This window comes from Lissotriton vulgaris, chromosome 11 (assembly GCF_964263255.1).
Source record: "Lissotriton vulgaris chromosome 11, aLisVul1.2, whole genome shotgun sequence".
NCBI classification, from domain to species: Eukaryota; Metazoa; Chordata; class Amphibia; order Caudata; family Salamandridae; genus Lissotriton; species Lissotriton vulgaris.
This window is the reverse complement of record NC_141699.1, coordinates 26892066-26908828: the sequence shown is the minus strand read 5'-3', so window position 1 is coordinate 26908828 and position 16763 is coordinate 26892066. Positions and strand designations below refer to the sequence as shown.

The 16763-nt window shown below is 45.9% G+C and overlaps 1 protein-coding gene across 7 annotated transcripts in view; it reads right to left on the bottom strand.

Annotated features, from left to right (window-relative positions):
* RIMBP2 (RIMS binding protein 2) overlaps window positions 1-16763 on the bottom strand; it is a 1349166-nt gene that overhangs the window by 213925 nt on the left and 1118478 nt on the right. For 5 of the 7 annotated variants that reach the window (XM_086942673.1, XM_086942667.1, XM_086942669.1 and 2 more), the window contains 2 exons: window positions 10472-10624; window positions 8508-8689 (listed from right to left, as the gene is read on the bottom strand). In XM_086942673.1, the coding sequence (XP_086798799.1) occupies window positions 8508-8689; window positions 10472-10624 (335 nt within the window). The remainder of the gene's footprint in view (window positions 1-8507; window positions 8690-10471; window positions 10625-16763) is intronic. The other 2 variants (XM_086942670.1, XM_086942672.1) reach the window with 1 other exon arrangement.

Below are 16763 nucleotides of genomic sequence, written 5' to 3'. Positions count from 1 at the left end.
GTATAAAGCGAATTTGGAAATCAAACGTTGTAAACCGATCGGGGTTTTTGAGAGGAGCACTATGTCGTCTGCATATTGTAGACTGATTATAGGTGTTTGGCCCAATTTTGGTGGGTCTCCCTGGATTGTATGTAGCTCACTTTCTAGGTCTGCAGTGTAGATGTTGAAGAGGCTGGGGGCCAACACGCAGCCTTGTTTTAGGCTGTTCAAATTTGTAAATTTCTTAGTTAAGCATCGGCCATCTCCTTTTTTTATTTGAACCCAGGTGTGCGTATATAGCTCTATAATTGCTCCAAGTAACTTTGGCGGCGCGCCCCAGGCTTTCATTTTGGCCCATAGTTTAGATCTCGGCACTTTGTCGAAGGCCGCTGTCAAGTCTAAAAAACATGTGTAAAGCGTGGAGGAATTGTCGATTGACTTTTTAGCCAGGAGAGTTAACGCGGATAAGTTTGTGAGAGTGCCCATTCCGGCCCTGAAGCCTGTTTGTGTCGGAGGGATTAGCCCTTTGCTGCTGACCCAGGATTCCAATTTTATCAAAAGATTTGATGCATAGGTCTTAGCCTCTACATCTATTAAGGCTATTAGCCTATAGTTATTTGGGTCTGAGCAGGGCCCTGATTTGTGTATCGGATGTAAAATGCTGCCCCTCCAGGAGTCCGGAATTTTCCCGGTGCTTAGGTTGTGACAAAACAATGGAGATAGTTGTCTGGCCCAAAACTTTTGGTCTTGTCTAAATAGGGCGTTGGGGAGGCCATTTGGGCCAGGGGCTCCATCTGCTTTTAAGTTTTTTATGATGTTCAGTACCTGCGTTGATGTAATTTGGTCAATTTCTCCTGTATGCTCCAGTGTCGGTGGGCTGCAAATGGCTTTAGGTTTGGGGGGCTTTGATTCTGGCATTTTACTCGGGCTTTGAGTTGAAGTGGGCTCAGGTGGTGGAGGAGATAGGCGCAAGGCAGAGGGGAGAAGGGTGCAAGGCAGAGAGGAGAAGGGTACAAGGCAGAGGGGAGAAGGGAGCAAGGCAGAGGGGAGAAGGGTGCAAGGTAGAGGGGAGAAGGGTGCAAGGTAGAGGGGAGAAGGGTGCAAGGCGGAGGGGAGAAGGGTGCAAGGCAGGGGGGAGAAGGGTGCAAGGCGGAGGGGGGAAGAGTGCAAGGCAGAGGGGAGAAGGGTGCAAGGTAGAGGGCGAGAAGGGTGCAAGGGAGAAGGCGAGAAGGGTGCAAGGCAGAGGGGAGAAGAGTGCAAGGGGGATGGTGATGAAGTACAAAATGTGTCGTCCCCCTTCCCGGAAACATTTCTGCGGATGCCCATGGCAACGCACACTACTTTGTGAGAGAGGGTGGAGAGAGAGTGGAGTGGAGAGAGAGTGGAGTTTGAGAGAGAGTGGAGTGTGAGAGAGAATGGAGTGAGAGAGAAAGTGGAGTGAGAGAGAGTTGAGTGAGAGAGAGTGGAGAGAGAGAGCGGAGTGAGAGAGAGTGGAGAGAGGGAGTGGAGCAAAAGAGGGAGTGGAGAGAGAGAGAGAGAGTGGAGAGAGAGTAGAGAGAGAGTAGAGAGAGAGAGTTGAGAGAGAGGGTGGAGAGAGACAGGGTGTAGAGAGACAGTGGAGAGAGAGAGAGTGGAGAGCAAGAGTGGAGAGCAAGAGTGGAAAGCGAGAGTGGAGAGCGAAAGTGGAAAGAGAGAGTGGAAAGAGAGAGTGGAGAGAGAGAGTGGAAAGAGACAGTGGAGAGAGACAGTGGAGAGAGAGAGAGTGGAGGGAGAGTGGAGAGAGTAGAGAGAGAGTAGAGAGAGAGAGTGGAAAGAGTGAGTGAAGAGAGACAGTGGAGAGAGACAGTGGAGAGAGTGAGTGAGAGTGGAGAAAGAGAGTGGGGAGAGAGAGAGTGGGGAGAGAGAGAGTGGAGAGAGAGAGTGGAGAGAGAGTAGAGAGAGTGAGAGACAGTGGATAGAGAGACAGTGGAGAGAGAGAGAGTGGAGTGAGTAGAGAGAGAGAGTAGAGAGAGAGTAGAGACAGAGTGGAGAGAGAGTGGAGAGAGAGAGTGGATAGAGAGAGTGGAGAGAGACAGTGGTAGGAGACAGTGGAGAGAGACAGTGGAGAGAGAGAGTGAGAGAGTGGAGAGAGAGTGGAGGGAGAGTGGAGGGAGTAGAGAGAGAGTGGAGAGAGTGGAGAGAGAGAGTGAAGAGAGACAGTGGGGAGAGACAGTGGAGAGAGAGTGGAGAGAGAGAGTGGGGAGAGAGAGATTGGAGAGAGAGAGAGTGGAGAGAGAGAGAGGAGAGAGAGTGGAGGGAGAGAGAGTGGAGAGAGAAAGAGTGGAGAGAGAGTAGAGAGAGAGTGGAGAGAGAGTGGAGAGCGAGAGTGCAGAGAGAGAGTGGAGAGAGAGAGAGTGGAGAAAGAGAGAGCGGAGAGAGAGTGGGGAGAGAGAGAGTGGGGAGAGAGAGAGTGGAGAGAGAGAGAGTGGAGAGAGAGTAGAGAGAGTGAGAGACAGTGGATAGAGACAGTGGAGAGAGAGAGAGTGGAGAGAGAAAGTAGAAAGAGAGTGGAGAGAGAGAGTGGAGAGAGAGACTAGAGTGGGGTGAGAGAGAGTAGAGAGAGAGTAGATAGAGTGGAGAGAGAGTAGAGAGAGTGGATGGAGTGTAGGAGAGTAGACAGAGAGAAGGGAGAGTGGAGGGAGACGGTGGATAGAGAGTGGAGAGAGAGAGGATAGAGAGTAGAAAGAGTGAGAGAGTGGATAGAGAGACAGTGGATAGAGAGACAGTGGAGAGAGAGAGAGAGAGAGTGGAGAGACAGTGGAGAGAGAGAGAGTGGAGAGACAGTGGAGAGAGAGAGAGGAGAGAGAGTGGAGAGAGAGTAGAGAGAGAGAGTAGAGAGAGAGAGTAGAGAGAGAGAGAGAGAGAGGGGGGAGAGGGTGGGGAGAGAAAAGAGAGATGGTGGAGAGAAAGAGAGTGGAGAGAGAGTAGAGAGAGAGAGAGAGTGGAGAGAGAGTGGAAAGAGAGAGTGGGGAAAGAGAGAGTGGGGAGACAGAGAGTGGAGAGAGCGGGGGAGAGAGAGAGTGAGAGTGGAGAGAGAGAGTGGAGAGAGGAGAGAGTGGATAGTAGAGAGAGTGGAGCGAGAGAAGGGAGAGTAGAGAGAGAGTGGAGGGGTAGTGGAGGGAGAGTAGAGAGAGGAGAGAGAGTAGAGAGAGAGAAGGGAGAGAGAGAGGAGAGAGAGTAGAGAGACAGTGGAGAGAGAGAGTGGAGAGAGAGTAGAGAGACAGTGGAGGGAGAGACAGTGGAGAGAGAGAGAGACAGTGGAGATAAAGTGGACAGAGTTGAGAGAGAGAATGGAGAGAGAGAGATAGAATGGAGAGAGAGTAGAGACTGACTGACTCAGAGTCTGAATACTGACTGAAGGAGAGACTGACTGGCTGAGAAACTGACAGAGAGAGAGAGACTGACTGACTGAGAGAGACTGACAGACTGACAGAAAGAGAGAGATAGAGAGTCTGACAGAGAGAGAGAGACCGAATGACGGACAGAGAGAGACTGACTGACTGACTGACAGAGAGAGAGAAACTACTGACTGAGAGAGAGAGACTGACTCATTGAGAGAGAGAGACTGTGATGGAATTGGGGTCACAGTGTGTATGAAGCTATGCAACGCCTCTTAAGATTGCTATTGTCTACTAATAAAAATGTATTATCAAAATGTGCTCTTTGTAGTTACATCTGCTTTTGAAATACTGCATTGTCGCATTGTCTAATGTTTTAAAACGGAAACAAGAAGGAGAAGTGGGTGTACTTTTGTCAAAACTGAACGATGAGTGGGCCCGATGTTGTATATCATGACAGGAGTCTGCATCAGGAAACCCACCTAAAATTGGGCAAACTTCCCTGGCGTACTGATGGCAGAGACCCTGGAATAAATGGACCACCACCTATGATAGGCTGCTGGCAGACTAGGCCCAACCTTTAACTCCACCATCCAGTGTTACTTATAACGGCTGTATTAGTGTCAGTGGCGTAACAATCGCCCCGCTTCTGCTGCAGTATGGCGGGTCGCTGGCCTGAGAGCTCTAGACTGGCACGGAGGATGGGGGGGCTCCCTCCATGTAGTTTGCAGGGGGGGGCCCTCAAGTTTCGTTACGACTGGCGCAGCTGGCTCATTTTCATCCAGCTACCACGCGTCCAGTAGTTAGGTAATCCCCCAGCGAAACAATATCAATGCGGACACATTCTCAGCTATGTAGGACAGATACTGCCCTGAAGCCAGCAGCATGACAGGAGCTCGATATCTGCCTATAATCACCCACGCATGCTCGGCCTGAAAAAGTTCATCTGTACCTTGTGCCACATCTTTGTGGGAATGCATGTGGAGGGCACATGTCAATGGTCATAGGGACCTCAAACTTCAAGGCATGTGTGTGTCCTGTTGTTGTGGCCAAAAAATAATTTCTGCAGCGCAGATGTGTGACTTTGCGCAGAACTGCCCTGCAAACAGCATTTTGGTGGGAGTTTAACTGTGAAATTGAACTTTGCTGCTGCTATCGCTATTTTCCAAGGAAAAGTTCCCATTGTGACGTGAAGATCCAGGTCTGTGTAAGTAGCGGCGAGACCTTGAATGATTGAGGTAAGGAACAAAGAGTATGAGAAGAAAGAGTGGAAAGGAGAGAGTGGGAAAGTAGTCGGGTGGAGGAAGGAGGGAGAGAGGGAAAATGTAGGGAAGGCGGAAAGATGGAGGCGGGCGACTACTGATTAAAGGAAAGAACGAATAAGAGGTGGTTAGTAAGAAAGAAAAATGAATAATGACTGAGATTCAGGATTGAAAAGTAAAAACAAGAAACTGAAGAACAAACGGGAGAAGAGAAGCGAAAAGAGATAAAAGGTAGCTACGGATTGTGGGTCAATGTGGCTGTGTGAAAGGAGAATGTTGAAAAGAATCATATGAAGTAGAAAAGAAAGAAAGAGCGGTGAACTAATCTTAAAGGGGTACGTACACATGGAAGAGAAATGGGGAAAGATTCAGAGTGAAAAACACCATGAAGAACAATCGTTGGCCACAGGTACCTGGTGGGAAGGCTGAAACTCAGGGAGCCTCCGCTCTGCACTAATACCAGGGGAATAACAAGCATTGGCCACGCAGCCAGTTTGTGAAATAAAATATATATATTTTTAAACGTGAGTTGTGCGCACGCACGCGCTCGTCGAAAAAGGTGCTGTGCATGTCGCGAGCGTTCTTGTGCGCGTGAGGGTAAGCTGATCGCCGATTTGGAAGCACTTCCAAAAGCGGCTTATTAAATGTCTCGCTAGACCAGGGCATGCGCTGGGCTCTAGCAAGACCTTAAAAGTGCCAGGAAATAAACTCCACCTCAGTTTATGGTTTCCCCCTGAAAGAAAGTCTAGGTAAGTGTAGAGATGTGAGCTCTATGTGTGCTGATAGATAAGTATCCATTTAATAAGCCCTTGATTGCCAAATATTATACCTCGGGATCCGATCTGAGAAGGTGGGAGGGTGCATGTGAATACACAGCGCTGCAAACCGATTGTTAAGGTAAGAGACTTTTTCCATTTATAACATATGCTGCTGTAGATCCCATGCTGTGCATAGACTATAAGGCAGTGTCCTTCTCCAGTAGCAATGGAAATGTTTGAAACAAAGTTTTAAGTACAGGTTGACCAACTTGTGCTTCTTGTCGGACATGAATGTCCACCCATTAGTAATTGGTGAATGAGTAGCTAGTAGTCCTTGTAGCAGCTTTGCATATGTCTCCAAGCAGAATGTTGCCTATTAAAGCCGCAGTGACCCATTTTTGTGGGTTGAATGTGTTCTATACATGTAGGGAACTACTTTTGGCAAAGGAAGATTTGCATGAGTAAATCTGCAAGTGTAGTAAATTCACTACTTTTTGCGATTCACTATTTTCCAGTGTACATTTAATACTGTGGGCCTGATTATAAGTGCCTCATAATATTCGGACCCTTGCGTAAACTTCTGTTTATGCATTGGTCAGAGTTGCAAGTTTGAAGGTATTTAACACATCTGATAATTATCGGATGTCCTAAATTACTCAATCTTCGTTAAATTTCGGTAGGTGAAACATGCCGAAATTTAACAGGAGAAAAAATACGGTATTTACCATATCGTGTGGATTCTGGTGCGTTAAACACCAAAATCTGCATGTTAATCCTCATGAACTCATAATAGATGCTATCGATCGCACTTGATAATGTATCATGTGGTATTGTGTTTTATCAGTGGAGATAAATAACGTCTGAGCTCGTAACCAGGTCCAAAGTTTTGACATTTCTCGAACACTGGAAACAGAGGGTGGAGCCAAATTTATGAGCGTAAAGTTACTGTCAGTAAATTTTCACACATAGACACCTGGGTGGAGATCTGGTAAAATATAGGGCTAATTTGACATGTTTATCAAACTTTTTTTAAAGTAAAAATATGTACATCTCCCCTGAGGATTGTCCACTGTTATTGTTGTTCTTGCAGAAAGTCTGGGATTCCTCACAGAAAATATCGACTTAAATGGCACTGAATTGTATTTACTTTGTGGGCGCTCTGACACAGCTCATATAAAAGTATATGGCTCTTGGCTAATATACCTCGCTTTCGGCTTTAAAGAGTGAGGGGTTGTTCCCTTACTTTTAGAGCTGCCTCTGCCTGGAACTCACTTCCCTTCGCCCTCCGTAGTACTCAAGGCTTCCGCCTTTTCAAGAAAAACCTGAAGACTCATCTGTTTGTGTAAACTTACCACGCTTCTCCTCCTCTGGCTCGCGTCGAGACTCTCTTCAGAGTAGCTGTGCGCGCTTTAAGATTATATATCATAACAAGATGGCGGCCTCTGTCAGCCTACTTTATAAAACTGGTCACCTTCGTTTACTTATCTGCAAACTCTTTCAAATGACTTTTTAACTCTGGGCCTACTACTGGGAATTCTCTATTGCTTTGTAGCTAGATCAGTGCTAAATCAATGCACATACCTGCAGTACCTAGTGATCACCACAGGATATTTGAACTTACAAGCTGGGGAGCAGGCAGTGTCCTAGGATTCGTCTGTGATCCACCATTCAAAAGGTGGAGGTGCCCTGAGCCCACTCCATGTTCAGGTCACTCCGCAGACGGCAACACGAATCAGGGAGATGCTTGGATTGGCTGGTGACTGTCGCGGCTTCGTCCCAGCATTAGTAAGGTCTTCATATGGCTTGATCTCTACAGCTACTGGCCACTCAGCAACTATCACTATGTCCTCACAGCTTAGTCCTCCTTTAAACTTTGTTTTACTGAATGCAAAATGTCCCGGGTGGACAGATGGGGTGAGCTTTACAACCTTGTTGTCAGTTGGCACAGAAACATTACTATGATGTATTGCTCTCTTTAGCAATTCAGCCCTTAATTAAATAATTAAATGTGCATTCTGTGAACCTGAGCAGAATACGTGTTCCACAGGAGCATCAGCCATACCTAGAATTCCCTTGTTTTATTGACCAAGAATTCTGGGTCTAAAACAATTGCACTGGTTCTGTGTCTTAATATAAACCTCAGAAAAATAGATTTAAAAAAATTGTAAAATGCAAAAATACAGACTTTAAATTTGCAGTGATTTGCTAAGTTGTCAACATGTTAAAACATCCCAAATCCTAGCAATCTCCACTTATTATACCAATAGTGTAAATTACTCATCTAAATCCATTTTTTATGTTTTATTTTGGGGCGATGAAGATTGGGAAAGCTTGGTGCTTGGTTTTGTGCCATAGTGATATCTTTCTAGACAGATTTGGTTGTAAGGGTGGTCTTCTTGTCGTCAATTGTGTTTTACAAAAGCGCAACCTAGGGGCCCGATTCACAAAGTTAACCTGACTTTTGTCTCAGTTAAACTTAAGTTCCAGTCTTAAGTGTATCTGAAACTAAAAAGTTTAACTTAAGACAAAAACTCAAGTTTAACTGAGACAAAAGTCTAGCTTTACTACTCGTAAATGCTCTTTGTGAATCTAACTTTACGAGTCGTAAATGCCCTTTGTGAATACCGAAAATCATAAAGTTAGATTTTAGTTTCAATTCACCTTTGTGAATCAGGCCCGGTAATTTCAAGGTCTATATCTTCACTTCCTGAACCTAATTTTTCGGAAGCACTAGTTCTTGAAAGAACATGTTTGGAGGATCAGTTCACGATATTGGGAAACCAAACTGATCTGAGACCCACCAAAGTATCTTGGACACGATTCACAAAGGTAACCTGAGATGAAAGTCTAACTTTGCGACTTTCGGTATGCACAAAGGACCTTTACAAGTTGTAAAGTCCGACTTTTGTCTCAATTAAACGTAAGTTTTGGTCTTACGTTTAACTGAGACAAAAGTCTGACTTTAGAACTCGTAAATGCCTTTTGTGAATACCGAAAGTCGTAAAGTTAGACTTTAGGCTCAATTTACCTTTCTGAATTTGTCCTCCTGTTTATTAGATATGTTCCCCGCCCTCAAGAGATTGGTCTCAAAATGTTCCTTTCAATTTTAAATTCCTTTCAGAAGCACTTACCTTAATGATCTGGCCTCCCTTGAAGCCAAGCTCCTCCTCTGCCGCGTCAGGGTTTGGGGACATGGTGCGAGGATCATAATCGAAGAGGGCCACAAATATTCGCACCGACTCCTCCGTGGCTGCGTCTGTCTCCGACTCCTCGTATAGATCTGGGGAAAGCTGCTCTCGGTTGCAATACCCATCTGATGATCAATGATATTGTAAGCAAATAGAGTTATTCCTTTTGCCGTAAGTCTTTTATTTGAATTTCTGAGAAAATTCACTAACATACTATGTGAACGCTCTTGCAATTTATTGAAATTAGTTTTCTAGGATTATTCCGTAAGGATGCATAATTTCATGCGGATATACACAAAACACAAGCGTTGGGGAGACCAAACATCTAGCCTCCTCTGAGGTATTATTAGCTGTCTGTTATGTCTTTGTAAGTAGCATGCACAGGTAACATTCTGGGGGTCGCGAGATGGTTTGCTTCACCATGGGTTAATATGTTTGGTTTGTTGATTGCCTCCCTAGGATCAAATGTAAACCTATGTTTACATATAATCCCTCCTAGATTATTTTTTTTAAACAAATGTTTTTTTTCTTTTTTCTTTTATTTACTTTAAAAGGACCATCAGACAATTATATTCTGTTTATATGTTATCTTTACTTTTTACCTGGAACATTTATGAAGTTCAGCCCTTCACTCACACATAATCATATTTCTCTTTGAAAAGACTTTGCTGTTCACCATTTCTGTAATTAGAGATTTAGTTCACATGTGATGTCAAATGGCAGAACAGGGATGTAACCCCCAGCACGTAGAGTTCAGGACATGTATTGGGGGGTCCCCTCTACACTAATTGTCAGTTTTTATTGAATTTTGATACATTGATTCTTGTATAGGTGTGATTTATCGTTTGGTAGTTTCCGTACAATGTTGACTTGGTTCTGATATTAAACATTATATGTTGGAACTACCAGAGCTGCTATAAATGGGTTTAACAGATGATTCCGCCTACTGGGTACAACATGTTATAATCAAATGTTTACTTTACCAAGCCAATGGAGAATAAACATGTCAACCCCACCAATAAAGCATCAAGGTATTATGCAGATGAGAACAACCTAGCGTCACCAGTGCGTGGAGCCATCTCGTAAACCTACCCTAAGGAGAGGTTTTCGTATAATGAAGCCAATTCTCTTAAAAGGCTTGTATGTGGACCACACTTTCACCTGACACCCCTACAATGGACCCTGAGCCAGTGGTGTCACCAGGACCTAGCTACCCACTGTTCACATTAGAAGTGGTGGTTGTGAGGGAGAGAGCTGTCTATATTATAATTATGTGGATGGCAAATGTGAGACTGTTCCTTTATATCTTCCATACAGTATTTTAAGCAACATATCTAAATTTAAAGGCACAATACGTGCTTTCTAGCACAGTTGGACATATTTACACAGGGCACAGTAAACAAAATGACCAGACAGTTCCTTTTACCCACTGGTGTCCTCCAACTGGTTTCAAACTTTTGCATGGATCGAACACATCTTCTTTTGACTTTTTTGCTCTTGTGCCCTAGGTCCTTATTCTGCTTTGAAGGTTTTTTACCTTATGTTGGCTTAGGATAAACACTGACAGTGAGCAAGTCCCTTGTTGATGTGATGAATGGTTAGTGGATACAAGACATTATGTGTTACACATTGATTGGCGGAAGGAGGTGAACATACAATAACATGCAGTGCATGTGTGGTGAAAAGCTTGGCTGGATGAGTTACTGGCACATGAGTAGGCTTCGTGCTCTACTGCCTGGGACCTGGCTGAGTTACGGGGACTTACCTGCGTTAGGAGGAGACATTGGGCCGTGTTAACTCTCACATTCTGCATTGCATGCAATGTGGCCTGATAGAGATGAAGCGTATTAGCACGGGGCTATAGAATGCGGCTTTTTGTTAGAAGCGTTGAAGAAGTTTCTGCCTACCGTTTCTATGGTCAGTGACCTCGGTATGCTGCAGAGACCATCCCCCGTGTCCAGCATTGCTTCGATAATTAGGTTCTTCTGTTACAGGTGAAACATTTCCCTCACTACCTGACTGAGAGCGACCACCTTCACTGTTACTGTCCATTGTAATTTCTACGGAGAAAAAGGGAATGTTCCATTAAAAACAAATGACATCTATCCGCAGGCGAAGGCCACCAAGATGGGAACCTTGTCTGCTAGCGTGTCCTTTACACTCGGTGCAGAGGTTCTTGTTACACTGCACTGCCACTACTTTCAAAAGTCTATTCATGCATATGTATCACCAGAAAATCTACATTTCTCCTACAATGTTCATTAGATACTTGACTTCACATTCCAAATATCAACAGGTTAAAGTTACCATTACGAGAAATTTCCCTGGAATCAAAGCTTCTGTCACACTAGTACATCGTGAGCTACGACCTGCTTCCTCTGTTGCCAGGGTTCATTTAGGGAGTCGCTTCGACCACTGGTTTAGTGTGAATGCCATAAAAACTTCCTTGCTCTATGTTCTCCAGCCTTTGGATCTCTGATGCACCCATATTATGGTCTGTATCTTATTGAAAGCAACTGTCGGGTGGCAGTGGATGCGTTTACAAGACTGGCTAAGTAACAGAAGCCATCACCTCGTACTCCTTAAATTTTCGACTCGCTTCATTCAGACCAAGGCAGTCTTTGGCTGAGACACATACAGCAAACCTCTCCTGGGGCTTCAGCCAAAAGCATACTTTGATTAGCTTGAAGATTTCACAGATTTTGTTGAATACCACAAACTTTATGGCCAGTGCATCACCTTAAAAAGACAAAGATGGGGTACACTCGGTGAACAAGGCTGAATTACTTAGAGGATCCCACTTTCGATGTTTTGGCTCGATGCATCATTCACAGTTGCAAACCAGGTAAGGAAAACTTTCACACTGTAGGAGGCTGGCTTAGTATATGGTGCACATTTATTTAGGTGTAACACCCTGCACTAATCCAGACAACCCTTATGGTTATTTTAGAAGTCTTAGACACCCATATAATGATCTCTAAGTGGAAGCTGCGGAGAGCAGCCTTCAGGCTTAGTTCAGGAGCGTAAAGCAGCTTGTTTTACCAGATCTAATCATATGGTATAGGTTAAATGAAAAAGAACCACACAGTGTATTTATAAAAATATGTCTATTTATTATACAACACTAACACATTGGGATATCTCCTAGCCGGAGACATCAACACAGATATACAATAATACTTCAATTACAAAAGGTAAATAAGCACAATACACAGTGGTCTCCGGGGTAGACCAAACCAAATACTAGGAAAGTGGAATGTGAACTGGGACCAAAGTCGGGACTTGGACCAGGAGACTCAGAAGAGCTGGGGACCCAAGGAACCACCCAAGGTAAGTACCCAGGAACCCTACGGAGGCCGTGCGCAGAGTGGGAACACAGCTGCATACTCAATGCAAGTCAATGGGAAAGTCGCGGTTCCAGCTTTCAAGACGAAGGACCCTTCGCAGTGGACCATGAAGAAACCCCATGGAAGACAGAAGGTTGGAGAACCTCCCAACCCGTGGATACACCAGGAACCAGGATACCTACACCAGGGAAGACTGGTGCATAGGTGTGAAGTGATGTTGGAAAATGCTGTAGACCACAATGGAGGACTTCAGTAGATATGCCGCTTCAGGAACCTGCAAGCAGAGGGGACAGAGTCTATGTCACTCGGAGGTGACCAGGATGCACGGACAACCAATGACCACCAATTGCGGAAGATGCAGCAGTGATGACGGTGACCTTGTCGCTGCAGCTATGAGGACCAGGTGATGCTGTGGAAGACCAGGAGCCGTTCACAAACTGTTCCACATCGGAAGTCGAGAACCAGGGGGTCGTGTCTAGTGGGAGAACCAACAAGCCTTGTCAGTCGCAACAGATGTGGTAAACAAAAAAAGGGCAATGTTGGGACCAGCAAGGACCAAGGGACTCACCAATTGCAGGAGAATCAGAGCAAGACTCGAGCAAGCAGGGGAGCCCACTGAAGCCAAATTAGACCCTCAAGAGGACCCACAGGCCGAAGGCAGAGGAGTCGTAAGAGGACGTTGAGCAGCTTCCCAAAGATGCAGGCCCACGGCGCAGAGGTTGCAGTGAGGACAAAGTTCTTGGCAGGAAGACATGCAGGAGGCTGGAGCTTCTTGTAGCCTGAAGATCTCTGGAGTACAGAGCCAACAAGCCTTGGCAACGGCAAGTCGATGCAGTGTACAGGGGTTCTGTTCCAGCAGTTCCGACAAGGGATTCAGGCCTTAAACTTGCTAAGAGGACGGGTCAGGTCTTGAGGGAGTTGAAGAACCACCACCTGTGTTGCTGAGCCTTTTGAAGCCCGTGGGACATCAGGAGCAGCAGACCGGTCTACTTTCTTGCGGTGCCTGCAGATGCAGGAGTGTGACTCCTTCACTGACAGGGAGAATACTTTAGGTGTCCTTGATGCCCACAGTCCCAGACAGGAACCTGGAAGAAGCACAGGCATAGACAAAGAAGAAGACTTGCAGAACAGAGAGACCAGGAGCAGCGAGAGTCTTCGTTGGGGCTGTCTTGGTTCCAGGCGAAGTACAGCGAAGTCTAGGTTCCAAGACGGTTGAGGTTGAAGTGGTTTCGAGTTTGAATCTTGTCCAACGACGAATCTGAAGAGCCACCCACAGGTAAAACCCTTAAGTGCCCTAGGAAAAGAGTTGAAACGATTCAGGGGTCCCTCCCAGAGGAGAGGCTGGACAGGGGGGAGGATACTCCCAAGTCCTTTGTCCAGTTTTGCAACAGAGCAGGAGCCAGGGCTCCCTGAAGTGGCCCAAACGTGAGTATGCAAAGAGGGACCCAAATGTGCCCTTCAAAGCAGTCTGGTGGTGCTGGCAAGCGCCCCAACACACTAAGTCCTGTTTGGGATGTGGTTCACCCTCCCTGCGACAGGAAACCTATTGTTCTACCTTCCCTTGCTCAAGCTTGGCTCAGCAGCAGGAGGGCAGAATCCTGTCTGTGGTCAGCAGCGGCACAAGATTGATGTCAGACTCTGAAAGATTATAACTGGGAGCACAGGGGGTACTTCAAGGGAGCTCCCAAGTACATGGGATCACACTCCCAACTCTGGAATCGGTGTTACCAAACATGACCGGTTTCAGTGCAGCCACTATATAGTTCGATAGCTCGTAATGACTGATATCCACTATTTGTTGAATAATGGCTGACCACACTTACAAAGCCTGGAGCATCGACTCCCGGGTTTGTAGGGGTATCCTTCTCATGCAAGGACACCCTCACACTTATAACCAAGCATGCTGCCCATAGAACTGAAAGGCCTCCCTTAGGGGTGACTCATAGGCTTTAAGTGTAGTGACCTCAGATATAAGGGAACTTTCTGTTGTAAGAGGTGCTAGCACCAGCCTACACAGGCTGCAATGGCAGTCCTGTAGTCACAATTTGAGTGGTCTCTCATGGTGGCATAATACATGCTGCAGACCACAGGAGACCCCTGGTGTACCTAAGCCTGTGGTACTTCAGTATCATATACTAGGGACTTAGAAGAGTACACCAGTAGCCAATTGGGGGGTACTATAGTACTTACCACTCTCAAATTAGGGAGTGAGCACAATGACTGGGGTCTTGATTAGCAGGATCCCAGTCAGGCTAGTCATAAAACAGAATAACAGCAAATCGTGGGGGTAACCATGAAAGCAGCAGGTCCTAGTTTCCTACACATACCAACTAGTTTGCAAATGGAAATTCCTGGTGAATTGTTTACTGGGGAGGTGGGGGGGGAGGTCACAAACTGGCCTAATGAATAGGTCACAATGTTTGACCCCCCATGATTGGCTGCCAGTGCAGGGATGGGATCAGCATGGCACCATATACCTGTGTGCCCTGGCATTGGCTTTCTAAACCAAAAAATATTTCACAAATTATTCGACGTCCTTTTTACACATTGGTGCTACTTTGTTTTAAAAAAATGTTTTCCATTGGAAAGACATGGGAGGGGGAGCAGCGAGCCTCTGAACCGTCACCTGCACTCCCTGAGGCGGCTGGCATGGTTCATGAAGAGGAAGGTGCCCCTAGGGAGACCATCCCCTTTGAAAATCAGTTACCAACCCAGCTCTGCTGACCCGGTCCTTCTTCAACCCTGCTGCATTATCTACAAAGAGATCACAGTCAACACCCCAACTTTGAGACAAGCACACCATCTCTGGTGGATCTCGGCACACCCACAACCAGGACATCATCAGACCCCAGACTAAGAGTTGCAAAAAAAAGAAAACAAGACAGCAGGCCTTTCCCCTCTATGCACCCAAGATCTTGAACAAAATCCTTGTATCCACCAGGACCGCCCTAACGCTGCTCCAATTTAGGAAAAAGTTGAGGACTTGTCTCTTTAAATAACACTACATCACAGGGCATTATTTGTCTACAAACCAGTTATGGCTTCTATGACTTGTTGATTTAATGCTCGGCTGTGACCCTGTGCTGAGCTCTGCTGCCATATAGAAATACCATCTACATATATACATACATGAGCTAATTGGTGAAACACTAATGCTAATGACCACACACCAAGGTCCCACTTAATCCTGATTTAGATGGCAACAGGCGGTACCATCTGAACCAAGCTGACAAGACCCTGGTAACTCTTCAGATCTGTGGTGTTTTAACCAAAGACTTCATCTCCTGAAACAGGTGGCGTCTCAGGGTGCAAAACCGGGAACAAATGAAGAATGACCATAGGAATCAGAACCAGAATTATTGAGTTTTTAGGCAATATCTCATTTGTAATCTCTGGCAGTTCCAAACCCCTGTTATCAGTAAGTTTTGGTCTTAAGTTAAACTGAGACCACACGGACTCAGACTTTTAGTCTCAGTTAAACTTAAGACCAAAATAACAAGTTATTTACCTTCAGTGATGCCTTATCTGATAGACACATGATCTAGCCGCTAATTCCTTACCATTGAACTTCCAGGCCTCAGGCTAGATCCGGAAAATTTTTCTTAGCAGTACCCCAGGGCGCTGGTAGCTGGCATTGGTCGACTCCACGTGATGTCATTGCATCGTGTTCGTGGTTATGACGTCTGCGTCATCAATATAACTACCTTCAGCACTTTTCATGACTTTCCAAGCCAAAAGCGCGTAGCCATGAAGTTACTGACCATGGTGTGTTTAAGAGGAAACTAGGTCCCTGAAGGGGAACAACACTGGCACTAAAAACTATTTCACAGGACAGGGAGGATGGGTATGTTCGTAAGGAATCTGCAGCTAGATCATGTCTCTACCAGATAAGGCGTTACCGAAGGTAAGTAACTTGCCAATCTGATAGAGACATCTAGACACAGATTCCTTACCTTTGAACAGATACCAAAGCAACACCTTTCCCAGAGGATGGACTGCAGAAAAGTTTTAGACCAGAAAATCCTGCAGAACAAAGCGGCCAAATATTCCCTTCCTCCGAACCTGAGAATCCAGGCAATAGTGTCTGGCGAACATGTGCAGAGACACCCATGTGGCCACTTGAGCAGATATCAGCAATTGGAACACCACGCTGGAGGGCTGTGATGGCTGCCTTCGCCCTGGTGGAATGGGCCCCTAGGATTTCAGGAGGCTGCTTCTTTTCCTAGGTGTGACATATTTTAATACAGAGGATAACTCCAATGTGCGATGATCCTGTTTTGAACAATACACCTCTTCTTTGCTCCCATGTACCCTATAAAGAGTTGTCATCCACCCAGAATTCTTTGGTGCGATCAAGGTAGAACGATAACGCTTTTTTTGGGTCCAGACGGTGGAGACGCTGCTCCTCTTTAGAAGGGTGCTGAGGTGTATAGAGAGTGGGCAGAGTAACAGACTGCCCCAGATTGAAGGGTGTTACAAGGGCGGAAATGGAAGCCCTAACACTTTGTCCGGGCAGACGGTCAGGTAAGGAGGCTGTGATGACAGTGCCTGCAGTTTACTCACCCTCCTGGCACAGGTGATTGCCACCAAAAAGGCTATTTTGATAGTGAGCAACCTTAGAGGGCAGTTGTGCAGTGGCTTAATCGGGGTGCACATCAAGAAAGTAAGAACCAAATTAAGTTCCCACTGTGGCATAAGAAAGGAGAAGGGGGAAAAAAGTGGGTTAACTCCTTCACAAATCTCTGCACCAGAGGGGATTTAAAAAGTGAAAGCTGATTTTGCAGCCGTAGAAAAGCTGAGAGGTACAAAAGGTAGCCCTTCAGAGTGCCCAGAGCAGAGCCCTGCTGGGCCA